Here is an 11,459-nt window from a genome sequence, read left to right on the forward strand (position 1 = left end):
ACATATTTAGGGGTCTCAGACCGTGAAGAAAATATAAGACTTTGGGAGGAATGAGAAGTGTCAGGAACACTGGGGATATGACGTCCAGCGGCTACGCGGAGGCTGAACTGTTAGAAGCGTCAGGATTCTCCAGTGCATCCAACAGCTTACGTCTGAATATTACAAGCGGCCGTCTCGCCGAGAGATTCTTCACATTAAATCATTAATAATTAGCAACAAGACAAAGAAACGTGTAGGAAGGAGGCAGGAGAGATTCGGTCGTCAGATGTTCCCAACAGCCAAGCCATGGAGATGGAAAGCCGCCTCATCCAAAACTTAATTTCCAACAGCTCCACCTGTCAACCTCTCCTCTCCCACTCCAAGATTAAAGCACACCACAAACCAATGCAAGCAAGAAAGATCGCCATATGGCAGTTGAAAGCGCGCGGAATAACTCACTTTGCAGCAAGATATGATATGACAATGATCGATGGATGCTAGCTTCCTTTTCATCATTAAGTAGTACTTCGTCTCAGAATCAAGACTGCAAGAGCAACAGCGACGGCGCCCACTCCATCTCTTGCTTCTCCCTCGCCGCTTCTTCAGATACCCGGCCGATCAAAGCCCCGGCCAGCAAGCCTCCTCAGCTCCTCAACCTTCCATTCCCTTCCCTCTTGACCTTGCTTGGCATCTCCGTCCACGCTTCTCGGGCAATTCCCCCGCTTCCGACGTTACCTTGCCTTGGACGCGCGCTACATCGGCCGACGTACGCTAGCTATATGTGATCCTTCCAGGCCGGGGATAGATGGCGGACCATTTCGCGGTGATGGCGGGCCGGCTGCTCACGGCGTCCACGGTGCAGTCCGCCATCGACGAGGCCTCCAATGCGGCTTCGTCTTCGGCGCCGGCGTGTGGTGGGGAGGCCGTCGTCGTCGAAGGTGGCGGCGGCAGGCCGAAGAGTGGCGTGCTGGTGGAATGCAGGATCTGCCAGGAGGACGGCGACGAGACCTGCATGGAGGCCCCTTGCTCCTGCAAGGGCAGCTTGAAGGTAAAAACACCTTGGCATATATACATTGCTCTTGTCTCAAAGCAGTAGCTGAACTGAATCAGTGTCTCTTGCAGTATGCTCATCGGACATGCGTCCAGAGGTGGTGCGACGAGAAGGGGGACACCATATGTGAGATATGCTTGCAGGTGAACCAATCATCGTCTCTAATCACGTAAGAATGTAGATAATTGCATGCTGTCATCCACTGACATATATAGATTGTATTTGTTGGTGATAAAACAGCAATTCACACCAAACTACAAGGCTCCTTCCAAGCTGTTTCAGCAGGGAAGAAACTCCATCTTCTTCAGGTACCAATCTTCTAATGCTTCACCTGTCAAACATATGACATCTCACAAATGGATCATCTAATGCTCTTCTCGTTAGCAGAACCCCTGCGTACATCCAGGCACAGGCCCGGAGCTCTTCCACCTCGACAAGCTACGAGTATGATCGCCAAGCTTCCACCCCGAAAGCTGTAATCTGTTGTCGCATAATTGCTATAACTGTAAGTGCAGGTGAAACATACAGACATCCGTAGTTTCGTTCCACCGCTTCAAAAATTAACAACCTGAAACATTGTTGCAACCTTAGCTCATGCTTCTCCTGGTGCTCCATGACACCATCTCGGTCTACCTCGGCGATCAAGGCGTCTACACCGTCGCGCTGGTCACCGTAAGCGAGGCTCCGGAAATATGGAGACAGTCCGCACGTTTTTTTTCCTAGACTAGATGCATACATATGGAACCCAGCTAATGTAACCTGGTGTGTGCAAATTTTTGTTTTGTGGAACCAGCTGCTGATGCTTAGAACTGCTGGAATTGTGATACCGGTCTACATCATCTTGGTCGCGGTGACTGAAGTGCTTTATCGACGCAGCGAGTGGCAGGTTTGTAAAACCATCTTGATCCTAATGCCGAAATGTTTATGAAGTTTCTTGCTGAAATGGAGATGGAAATGGAACGCAACGCAGGCTATGCATGGTCAGGTTTCAGAACCAGCAGCCGCAGGGAGCACGCAGCCGGTGCCAATTCCGCCGCAGCAACAGCGTGTGGTTATCACCATCCAGTAGTGCACCAAGGGGAACAGATATGGACATCAGTCGTCAAGCAAGCATGGCACCTGGATGCGGTTTTGAGCTTCAGGTGTGCCATCATGTTAACATAAGAGATGGAGGATGTGTACATAATAATTGTGAGTTGTGGCTGTACGTATACAATCTTCAGAATACCTGTGTATATCGAAAGAAAAATGCATATGTACATTCATGGACACTCGCGTCAGAAGCAATGAAGATTAAGTGTTCCTGCTGTACAAGACGAGAGACAGGAGTACAAGATGATGTAGGAATTTTAGACTTGTGCAATGTACATTCAATGCGCAGAGAATGCAGGAATCACTCTGTCACCTTCATTGTTGTTGTTATTGTTGCTCGACAATTCGCCAATTCCAAATGCTGCTTGTGTAGGGTATATCAGCCATAGGTGCACTACCATGCTGTCGTCGACAGCACAAATTTTGATACCACAGACAGAGTACACCCGATAAAAAGTCACAAGACTTAAGGATTAACACTGAGTTCAAAATTTCACGGATCAAATGGGCAGCAACAGTGCATCCATGTCCGGCAATCAGATCACAACTACTCCCTCCGTTCCTAAATACTTGTCTTTCTAGCCATTTCAAATGAATATCACATACGGATGTATGTAGACATATTTTAGAATGTAGATTCACTCATTTTACTCCGTATGTAGTCACTTGTTGAAATGCCTAGAAAGACAAGTATTTAGGAACGGAGGGAGTATATGGTAAAAACAGAACTACATTTTGAGCCCTATAACAAGGTGCAAGTTAGGTCATCATACTTCTGTAAATGACAGCTCCAACATTGGATTTTGTGCACTCTCTGTGAGCTACTTACCAAGATTTTTAACCCATCCAAGAAATATACATTCACGGAGGCCACCTCTGATGAAGTGCACGGTGAGCAACCGGTGGGCTGTTTTTCAGTTCCAGTTCTTTCTTTGCCTGTAAAATCGACAAGTAGAACCTAATCACTTCTCTATCATTTGAATTCCGTATACGCACACGGCAAGAATGATATCCTACCAACCTAAAATTGTCTAATCATATTTTCTTTAAAGAGTGTAAACGGTACGAGTACTTTCTGTTCTTCTGCTGGGTTCTCCAGAAGCAAGCTAGTGCCCCAAATGTACAGCTGGCAGCTGCAACACCTAGGGCAGCTCCAATTGGGACTCTTGCAGCATGTGAGGAGGAGGCATCGTCAGCAAGTGCCGCCCCTACTTGCGTCCTCCCTTGAAGAGACTCCATGTAGGTTTCTTTATAGGATGATACAAGCGTCTTCCCATAGTAGTTAACCAAGAATGGAAATACTTCATCCTCATTCCAGTCAACCTGCAAGGCTCCATCACTCGTCCTGCTTGAAGAACGATAGCAAGATGGGCAGAGTGCCTTTGGAGGCCAGATAGCCTTAGGAAATGATGGATCGCCAGTTCCCATATCCTTTTCTTCTTTCATCAACCTCTCATTAACTTTGTTATGCGTGCTCCATAGCCAGAGGCTGAGATCACGGGCTGACTTGAAGGGAACTGACACACTACAAGCAAAAGCTACAGTCAGGCATGTAGTAGATTTTTTGTTTTTAAAACAACAATGTAATACAAAGTTTGTTTTGCAAACCTTGAGCACATATCATAGAAGTGTTTGCGGCATTCCTCACAGATGAAGAAATTGTGTATGAAATCACATATTGATGTAAAGGTTGATTGGCTTTCTCCATCCCCAATTTGGACAGTAAGTGAATGCAGCAAAACCCATAGACCACAGCTGATACAGGAAATAGCGTCAAGTTCATGTAATATTAAATTGTCAATAACAGCATTTTTTCATCTGCTTGTCCCTACAGCCTACTTTGATTTAAAAAATGTACATGAAAGAGTCCGCATAATACCAAAAAATAAAATTGCACGCAATGAAAATGTTCAGAACATATGCAGAGAGCAGACGTCACCTAAATCCTCTTGTTTCACTTTTACTTCCACGGCAGAAAATCTGCAACAAAAACAAAAATAAGAAGAGCAAATCTTAACTAAAAAAAATGAAAAGCACATACACAATACATTCCTTGTATCCTTGTAGTTAAACAACTATGAGCTATGAAAATTGGCTCTACAAGGAAGGAATCACATGCCTAAAGCAAAGTATGGTCTGCTCACAAAGTGCGTCAGATATTAGGCTAGAGTAAATCAGGACTAAACAATCTATACCTAAATAAAGCAAATCACCAGTTCAGATTATGTGCGCGTGGGATATCAACAAGGTCCCAATTTAAGAGAACACATAGAAAAGAAATCAGCATCAGGCTAAGGACAAGAAAGAGGACATACCCAGTAACCGCGAGGCACCTCCTTTCCACAGATCTTGTGGTTATCTGCTGCAACACTTTCCAACAATTTAGAACTGTCTTGTGAGCTTAAAGAGAGGTTTGAAGGCCAGTGATCATCAAAGTTAATAAGTAGCTCAGCAGATCCTCTTCGACACCTATGATCAACAAAAAACTTCTACAAAATGAACAAAACAGCATAACTATACTTCATCACTATAAATTCAAAAGAGCACCCTCATACCTCTTGGATGGATGATGAGCCACCAAAATTTGTAAAAACCTTATAAGAGAGTCACGAGTGTCTGCTTTGATCATCTACAGTTTGCAAGTAACAGTAGCAGTAGTCAGCAAAAGAGCAGCAAATAGCATGTCAATTGTGAATTTTGATCATTTAACTAGAACCTTGTGCTCCAAAATTATCTGTAACGCATGAGCTGTTGCTTCCTCAACATCATAAATTGCTTGAACAACCTAATACAACAGATTAAGTACATCAACAAAGGTTCTGAAGGACTCAAACAAACTGCTTGTTAGTGCATGAAATAAGATTTTATGCTATTTGGCTCACAAACAAGTTATGCAGCTGTACCTGTTTAGGATCTGAAGTACTGTTTGGAAGCATATTTTCATTCTCATATTTTTTGTCATCCAAAGTGAACGAGCTGCACATAGCATAGAGGGTATATTAATAAAATCCATCATGCCTGTAACGGTAGAACCGAACAAAAACATAGAAGCATCTAAGCAACAGAATAAGATGTTAAGCCCAAATACACACACCTATGTACTTATAGTTAAGAAACAGAGGTAACAAAAATAGGTGCACAAAATTTTAATAGTTCCGTAGATGACACATCAACTGAACTTTTAGCAATAGTGAAATTGTTGGGAGAAAAACTTGCCTTTCCAGTTGCTTATTTATCCACATAAGTAAACGCTCTGCTGTTCTTCCATCATCAATCAATTTTATGTCGCTTTTCTCTTGCTTCCGGTCCCACTTAGTGTTAGCAAATTTTGGTGGGGGTCCCCAAAGTAGGAAAGGATAATGGTCAACAGAAAATCTACTGCAAAGATCTACATTCACCTGTGCTGCCAACATTCAAAAGAAATAAAGCATCACTGCATGCCAACGCACACCACTGCTTGAGGGACTAATAAGTTAGCAAGTACAATTCAGTATATTATTGGGTTTCTGACAGATTGAGAATTAAATTAAATGAGACAAATCTTTTCACATGAGAAGAACCTCCTGTATTTGTAGCCTTCAGGTTGGCAATAACAAACAGGACAACGATATAAACTGAAGATGCACATCGATACTTCTCTATGTTATTTCGCCATACAGTAACAGAACTGCAATAATATTGCCTTTTCAGCTTCTTATTAGCTGTTTAGCTTCAGCAAACTGATGAAGATTATCACCCTTTGCGAGAAGTACTGTACCTTTGATGCACAATCAACCCTAGCCATCAGAATTCTCCCAGGATGTGCAGCATTTGGACCATTGAAAAGTTTCGCAACCTTCTCATAATGGGGCTGCAGGTAAGGAAGAAATTAAGATCAGCAAGAGCGGCTTTTCAGATCATATGGATATATGATACACTCTACAACCATAGGCTCAATACCTTGTAGTTTCTGCAAGCTGGACACCTGCACAAGCATGATGGGCATTTTAGTTAGCAGAAATAAAACAAGCCGGAAACAAATGACATTAAGCAAGAATGAAATGGGGTACCAACAGGGTGTTAAGAGTATGTTTGCACAGAGGCAAGCCAGTCAATCCTTCAAATTTTGCATGGTCAATGGTAAAGTTAGTGGGCACTGGACAGTATGGTATGTAAAGATGGTTTCAAATTTGGCAAGCAGCAATTTACTAGGGACAAAAAAGATGTTCTATCAGTGAAAATTCTCTGACTGAGAGGGCAGTGATATCACCCATGTGGCCATGTCTGTTAAGTAACTAGGCATAATGATTAATAGTTTAAATGTTTAATACCAATAGCCTACAAGTCAACCCAAAATAAGATTGGCCGGGAACACTCTAGAGCACAGATTCTAGAATGAAACACAACATAGTGTTGCAGAGTATTGAAGTTTTGGGCAATTCTTCAGTGGTTTAACAAAATCAGCATGTTCCAGTCAGTTGCGATTTCAGAAATGAACGAAGAAAGTACAACCGCGCTGTTCTGACATATACAGAGAACTACACACAAGGGGGTTAATACCGTGCTCAGTAGCTGAAATCCGAGACGAACTAATCATTCTCCATTTGCCACTGACAGATCGACAACGCATGAAACCACGCGCCACACCCCGGGCCATTGGGCTATCCCGAATCCGTTCCGCGATTCCAGATCAAATCGAATCGAAGCAATCCGTATGGAATAATTTTTTTTAAAAAAAAGACGCGAATCAGGCCGGGGAGCGACTGACCAGTGGGCGAAGAACTCGACGACGGCGAACTGCTCCCGCGAGGCCGTGAGGAAGGCGTCGAAGCTGGTGGCGTTGAGGTCCACGGCGTAGTCCCCCTGCGCGGCGGCCTCCGCCCCGTCGCCGACGCCGAGCGACCGGAGGGCGTCCGCGCGCCCCGCGAGGGAGGTGGCGACGGCGAGGACGAGGACGAGGATCCGCGCCGCCGCGGGAGCCATGGGATCGGCGGAGGCTGGATCTCTCCGGCGATCCGCTTCGGACACCCGCGCAGCTCTCGTGCTGCGATTGGTCAGACCAGCAGTAGTATTACCACTAGTAGCCTCCGCCTGGGGTTTAGACTTTTGGTTAGGGGAAAGCTTTTCCCGTAATTACGTCTGCGGATTCCTAATCATGCCGTGCTATCGTGTAAAAGGCCGGGGAGCAGTTATCTGTTCGCTGAGCGGTGGGTCCGGATGGGTGGGCGGGGGACATGCGGCCCACTGGTAGCGGGCTGGAGATGAGTGTGTTTCGTGTGGCTTTGCTCGGTTGGTTTGTGTTGGGTGCTGTGCCACGTTACGCTCTTTCGCAGGTCAAACGTACGGTGCGAATTAGGCAGTACCGTTTTGTTTTGGGGCGTCGCGATTTCGCCCAAGTTGAGATTTACTTCGTTCGCCCTCTCTAGGTACGGCCGAAATTTACAAGTTTGATTGAAACGGGGCATTGTTTCTATGACCTTGACGTCTTGTTTTTTTTCTTTTTGAGAAAACTTTTGATCTATTTATCATGTCATGGCGGTACAAAGAAAACAAAAATAACAGCTATGTCCGTAGACCACCAAGCGACATCGGAGCGAGTCAAAAGTGTGTCGCCGTCATCGCACCTCCCTCGTTGGAGCCGAGTCAAAACTTGTTGTGGTTGACAGTCGGGAAGTCGTCGTGCCAAGGCCTAAACGAAGACGAACAAAGACTGAATCCAAATAGATCCACCGAAGACCAACAATGATCGAATCCCGCAAGATCCACTAGAGACACACCTCTACACCCTCCGACGATGCTAGACGCATCACCGAAACAGGGGTTGGACTGGGAGAACCTTGTTCTATCTTCACGAAAGAACGTCGCCTCGTCTTCCTGAGCAAAATACATCCTAAACAAACTCAGAAAACACCCAAAAAAACGGAGCAAGATCCCTCCGCCCGGCAAGGGGCGGGGTCCACCGTGCCTCCATGGCCCTAGGGTCACCGGAGACGAGGCGGACCGGTTGTGCCAACGGAAGGCACATAAACCCTTAGCTTTTTCTTTCTTTCTTTGAGATGAGGCGGCGACTGCATTGCATCTCGATCGCCTACGCCAGGTATGTTACCAAGCATTGTCCGCTTCGTCCTCCACCTCTCTCACTGTTGCAGGATCTATGACATTAGCTCTTAAATTCGTCGAATTTTCTCCTATCTATTTTGATGGCATCGCCTAACGTCGATGCCCTACATCAAGGGTCACTGCTTTTTTACGCCCTCAACCAAGAGTCTTACCGTTGAGGGCATCACTAGCAACTCATTATTTGTTTTATTAATTGAAAATTATAAAAGAGGAGAGAGGAGGCTAAACTCTACACCTATAAACAATACATTCAATAGCATGTTTCTTCGTGAACTGGGCGTAATTTAGATGGTTAGATTCCTTGTGGTAAAATCAGCATACCCGAGTTCAAGTTCTAGACTTGACACTGGTGCTCGCATTTTAAATATTTATTTCAGGCTTTCTGATGACGTTCATTTACTGGGAGGAGACGTTTTCGTCATGCCTTTGTCAGTCTCTAGATGTTGCGTTGGTTTAGTATCCCGAAGGCACTCGTAAGGGCAAAGTGTGTGTATGTGTGCTTTCATATGGGTGAGTATATGTGAGCGTCTGCATCTATATACCTAAAAAGATACCGATTTAATCTCAGGTATGTGAAAGAACTAACGACCTTTATTACTCCTAGGCAAGTCTCCTCCCAATCAGAAATTGGTAGGGTCGCGCAGGTGCCAGGGATGCACCTGCCAAGCCCTGCCCCGCCGCTCGATTGTCTAGTGATTCACGAAGTAGTTGGATGCCGCACGAGGGCACAACAAGTTTTAAGTTTTGGAACTTACGATTTTTCAACAGAAACTTATGATTTTCTTGCTCACTCTTATCAAGTTTCATAAATAAAAAATTTAGACATTTTTTTTTATCGGTCGTAGGCACAAAAATCGCTCGACGTCCTGAGCGGAACTTATGATTTACTAGTTGTGTCTTAAGGCTATAAGGCCCGCAAAAACCCAACGTTTCTCCTTGTGTGTCACAATCCCCCGATGGCCCTATCAACCATGCTTAGTCCAGAGAGAGTTATTGGAGAGAGAGTGGTGATTGTGGATGACTGAAGATCACACAAAGATGGCATGACATCAGATTGATTTATATGCTTACTGATAGGGATGAAAACGTCCGGAAATGGACGGAATTGGATGCTACCATATTTGTTTTTATATTTTTTTTACAAAAGCGGACGAACCCCGGAAACAAATACGAAAAGAGATACTACCGGAAACAAACACAGAGCGAATACAGAGCGGACACGGAAGAAAAACTGTGTGTTGACCGGAACTTAAAATCCCCTTGAATCATAGATAAATAAAGACAAAAGACAAACAAATTGATGGAATTGTTAACATGGCTACAAAATAATCTGGTTGCGTTGGTAACATATGGTAGTATTGTAGTAGTACATAACAATTCCGTATAGGGTCTAGTTGAATATGTGTGCGGTAGTAAAAATTGGTACTCAAATGATACATTTTGCTCATTTTACTCATTGTGTCATTGTGTGTTGTTTAGTAGTTGGGCTACAAAGTAGCCATGGGCCTATAGTAGAAACGGAAATTCCACATTAATAGAAACGAAAAGTTCCGTTTCCATGTGTGTTCCACCGAAAAACACCATTCGGTTTTGTTTCTGTTTCCGCATAAAAAAATTCCATTTCCATTTCCGTTTTGCAAATTTCTGATTCTGTTTTCATATTTCCTCTCCGTTTTTATTTTTTCCTTCGGAAAAGCGGAAACTTTCCACTCCATTTTCATCCCTAACTTACTGAGGCAATTAACAATGTGAAAGTCACCACCTTGATGGTGGAGTACGTTATAGACCTGCTGACAATGGTGTGCTTCATTGACCAAGCTCTCAGTGCGACGGGAATAGGATGTCGTCTAGTTATCATTTTTTCTCATCGTGATCGTTGTAACTTGTAGACCGAGATCTTATTTATATTGGTTATCAGTTATTTATATTGAACATGTTTACTTTTTTACTCATTCTCTCAACATGCCATCTTTATAATTATAATTTTCTATTGTATTAAGAAAAATACAGTCACGTAAAAATGGTTCTAAATATTAATATAAACTATTTTTATTGAAACTCTGATATCCAGACATTGCAAAGATATTTGCACAAAACTCAAAAGTATATTGTACAAGGAAATTGATATTATTATTTTTTTCAAAATTTCTATTTAAAACCTAGTGTTAAAGTAAAAATTCTCTACGCCAAATAAAATAAAAACAAAATGCTTCTCCGGTAAATGGGAAATCTCATCTTGACTAACCATACCTCACAGCATACTTCATGACAAACAAGTGAGTAATCTTTATAAATATAAGGTTAATTACAAAATAGCATTTGCTAACCTCAAGCAAACACTACACATATGAAGTACATATGGCAATGTCAGACATAAGTACATAACATACACATTGCACGAGACCTATATGTTATTACAGTTCCTCAATTAGGTCAGGTGCAACTCCACGCTCTCTAATGTGTGCTCATACAAATAGGTTGATATGTATCAATGTTCATGACTCTTGAAAGATTGTCATCAACAAGCACACGTGTCGATCCAATATTATCGTGTGTCATCGTGTTCCGCATATTCTATTCTCAGGTCGCAACTCCTCGATATTCAGAATGAGTGATGGGGAGAGAGCAGTGGTTGTGGTTGTTTGAAGATTACACAAAAACGACGTAACAAACAGTTAATCATTTGACTGTGAGAAGTTGTCATTCTGATGGTGCATCACTTGTATATGCTCAACATGGTGAGTTTCATTCAACTCGGTGATAGGAGATTCCACATAGTTTCTGTTTGTCTCATCCTAATGGTTGTAACCAGCAGATCAAATTAATAGTAAGCATAGGGAGGGCCAAAATAAATGGTTTTATTTATTTATATTGAACTTATTTATTTTGTGTACTCGTTCTCTCAACATATCACCTTTAAAATTATATGTTTACATTAAATTGGGCAATTTTAGTCACGTAACAAAGGGATCTAAATATTAATATAAAATATGTTCATTAGATCTCTACTATCGGTCCATTTGCACACAACTTAAAATTATTGTGCATGGTAATTCATGTTAGATGTTTATTTGTAGAAAAACATTAAAACTTTCATTAAATTGAAATTCTACAAGTTAGAGAATTTCATATAATGCATGTCCTCACAAATTAGTTTGTGCCACTTAGATGAATTGCAGTTATACGCGCGCGCGCGTGTGTGTGAGAGAGAGATTGTTTATATCTCAATAATCATTAA

General features: G+C 42.9%; 2 protein-coding genes across 5 annotated transcripts; one reads left to right on the forward strand and one right to left on the reverse strand.

Annotated features, from left to right (window-relative positions):
* The first annotated feature begins 680 nt into the window (after nt 1-680).
* Nucleotides 681-2,279, forward strand: LOC109761584 (uncharacterized). Its single transcript, XM_020320398.4, has 7 exons — nt 681-1,027; nt 1,102-1,173; nt 1,271-1,338; nt 1,418-1,535; nt 1,622-1,702; nt 1,824-1,916; nt 2,001-2,279. The coding sequence occupies exons 1-7, from the start codon at nt 785-787 to the stop codon at nt 2,097-2,099; spliced, it is 774 nt and encodes a 257-aa protein (XP_020175987.1). The 5' UTR covers nt 681-784; the 3' UTR covers nt 2,100-2,279.
* On the reverse strand, nt 2,240-7,242 carry LOC109761583 (sulfhydryl oxidase 1). 4 transcript variants are annotated; one of them, XR_012187653.1, is made up of 13 exons: nt 6,870-7,242; nt 6,062-6,086; nt 5,880-5,972; nt 5,339-5,520; nt 5,026-5,098; nt 4,839-4,907; nt 4,678-4,751; nt 4,438-4,591; nt 4,062-4,102; nt 3,731-3,877; nt 3,195-3,647; nt 2,833-3,058; nt 2,575-2,670 (listed from the first exon to the last, which is right to left on the reverse strand). XR_012187653.1 is itself a non-coding variant. In XM_045229222.2 (12 exons), exons 1-12 carry the CDS (start codon nt 7,082-7,084, stop codon nt 3,037-3,039), a joined length of 1,548 nt encoding a protein of 515 aa, XP_045085157.1. In that variant the 5' UTR covers nt 7,085-7,242; the 3' UTR covers nt 2,240-3,036. The 4 variants fall into 4 exon arrangements, 2 of the variants coding, with proteins under 2 accessions (XP_045085157.1, XP_040246747.1); XR_012187632.1 differs by having other exon boundaries at nt 3,144-3,647; XM_045229222.2 differs by having other exon boundaries at nt 2,240-3,058.
* Between the last annotated feature and the right edge of the window lie 4,217 nt (nt 7,243-11,459).

Source organism: Aegilops tauschii, chromosome 1 (genome assembly GCF_002575655.3).
Source record: "Aegilops tauschii subsp. strangulata cultivar AL8/78 chromosome 1, Aet v6.0, whole genome shotgun sequence".
NCBI lineage: Eukaryota > Viridiplantae > Streptophyta > Magnoliopsida > Poales > Poaceae > Aegilops > Aegilops tauschii.

Excerpts from the sequence above, each read along its gene's own strand:
- LOC109761583 (XM_040390813.3), bottom strand. The coding sequence starts at position 7,084 with ATGGCTCCCGCGGCGGCGCGGATCCTCGTCCTCGTCCTCGCCGTCGCC. Across the intron at positions 4,103-4,437 it reads AGGTGCCTCGCGGTTACTGG|ATTTTCTGCCGTGGAAGTAA; the intron begins GTATGTCCTCTT and ends TTTTTGTTGCAG. Across the intron at positions 3,878-4,061 it reads AGTGAAACAAGAGGATTTAG|CTGTGGTCTATGGGTTTTGC; the intron begins GTGACGTCTGCT and ends TTCCTGTATCAG.
- LOC109761584 (XM_020320398.4), top strand. The coding sequence starts at position 785 with ATGGCGGACCATTTCGCGGTGATGGCGGGCCGGCTGCTCACGGCGTCC. Across the intron at positions 1,174-1,270 it reads TATGTGAGATATGCTTGCAG|CAATTCACACCAAACTACAA; the intron begins GTGAACCAATCA and ends GTGATAAAACAG. Across the intron at positions 1,703-1,823 it reads ACACCGTCGCGCTGGTCACC|CTGCTGATGCTTAGAACTGC; the intron begins GTAAGCGAGGCT and ends TTGTGGAACCAG.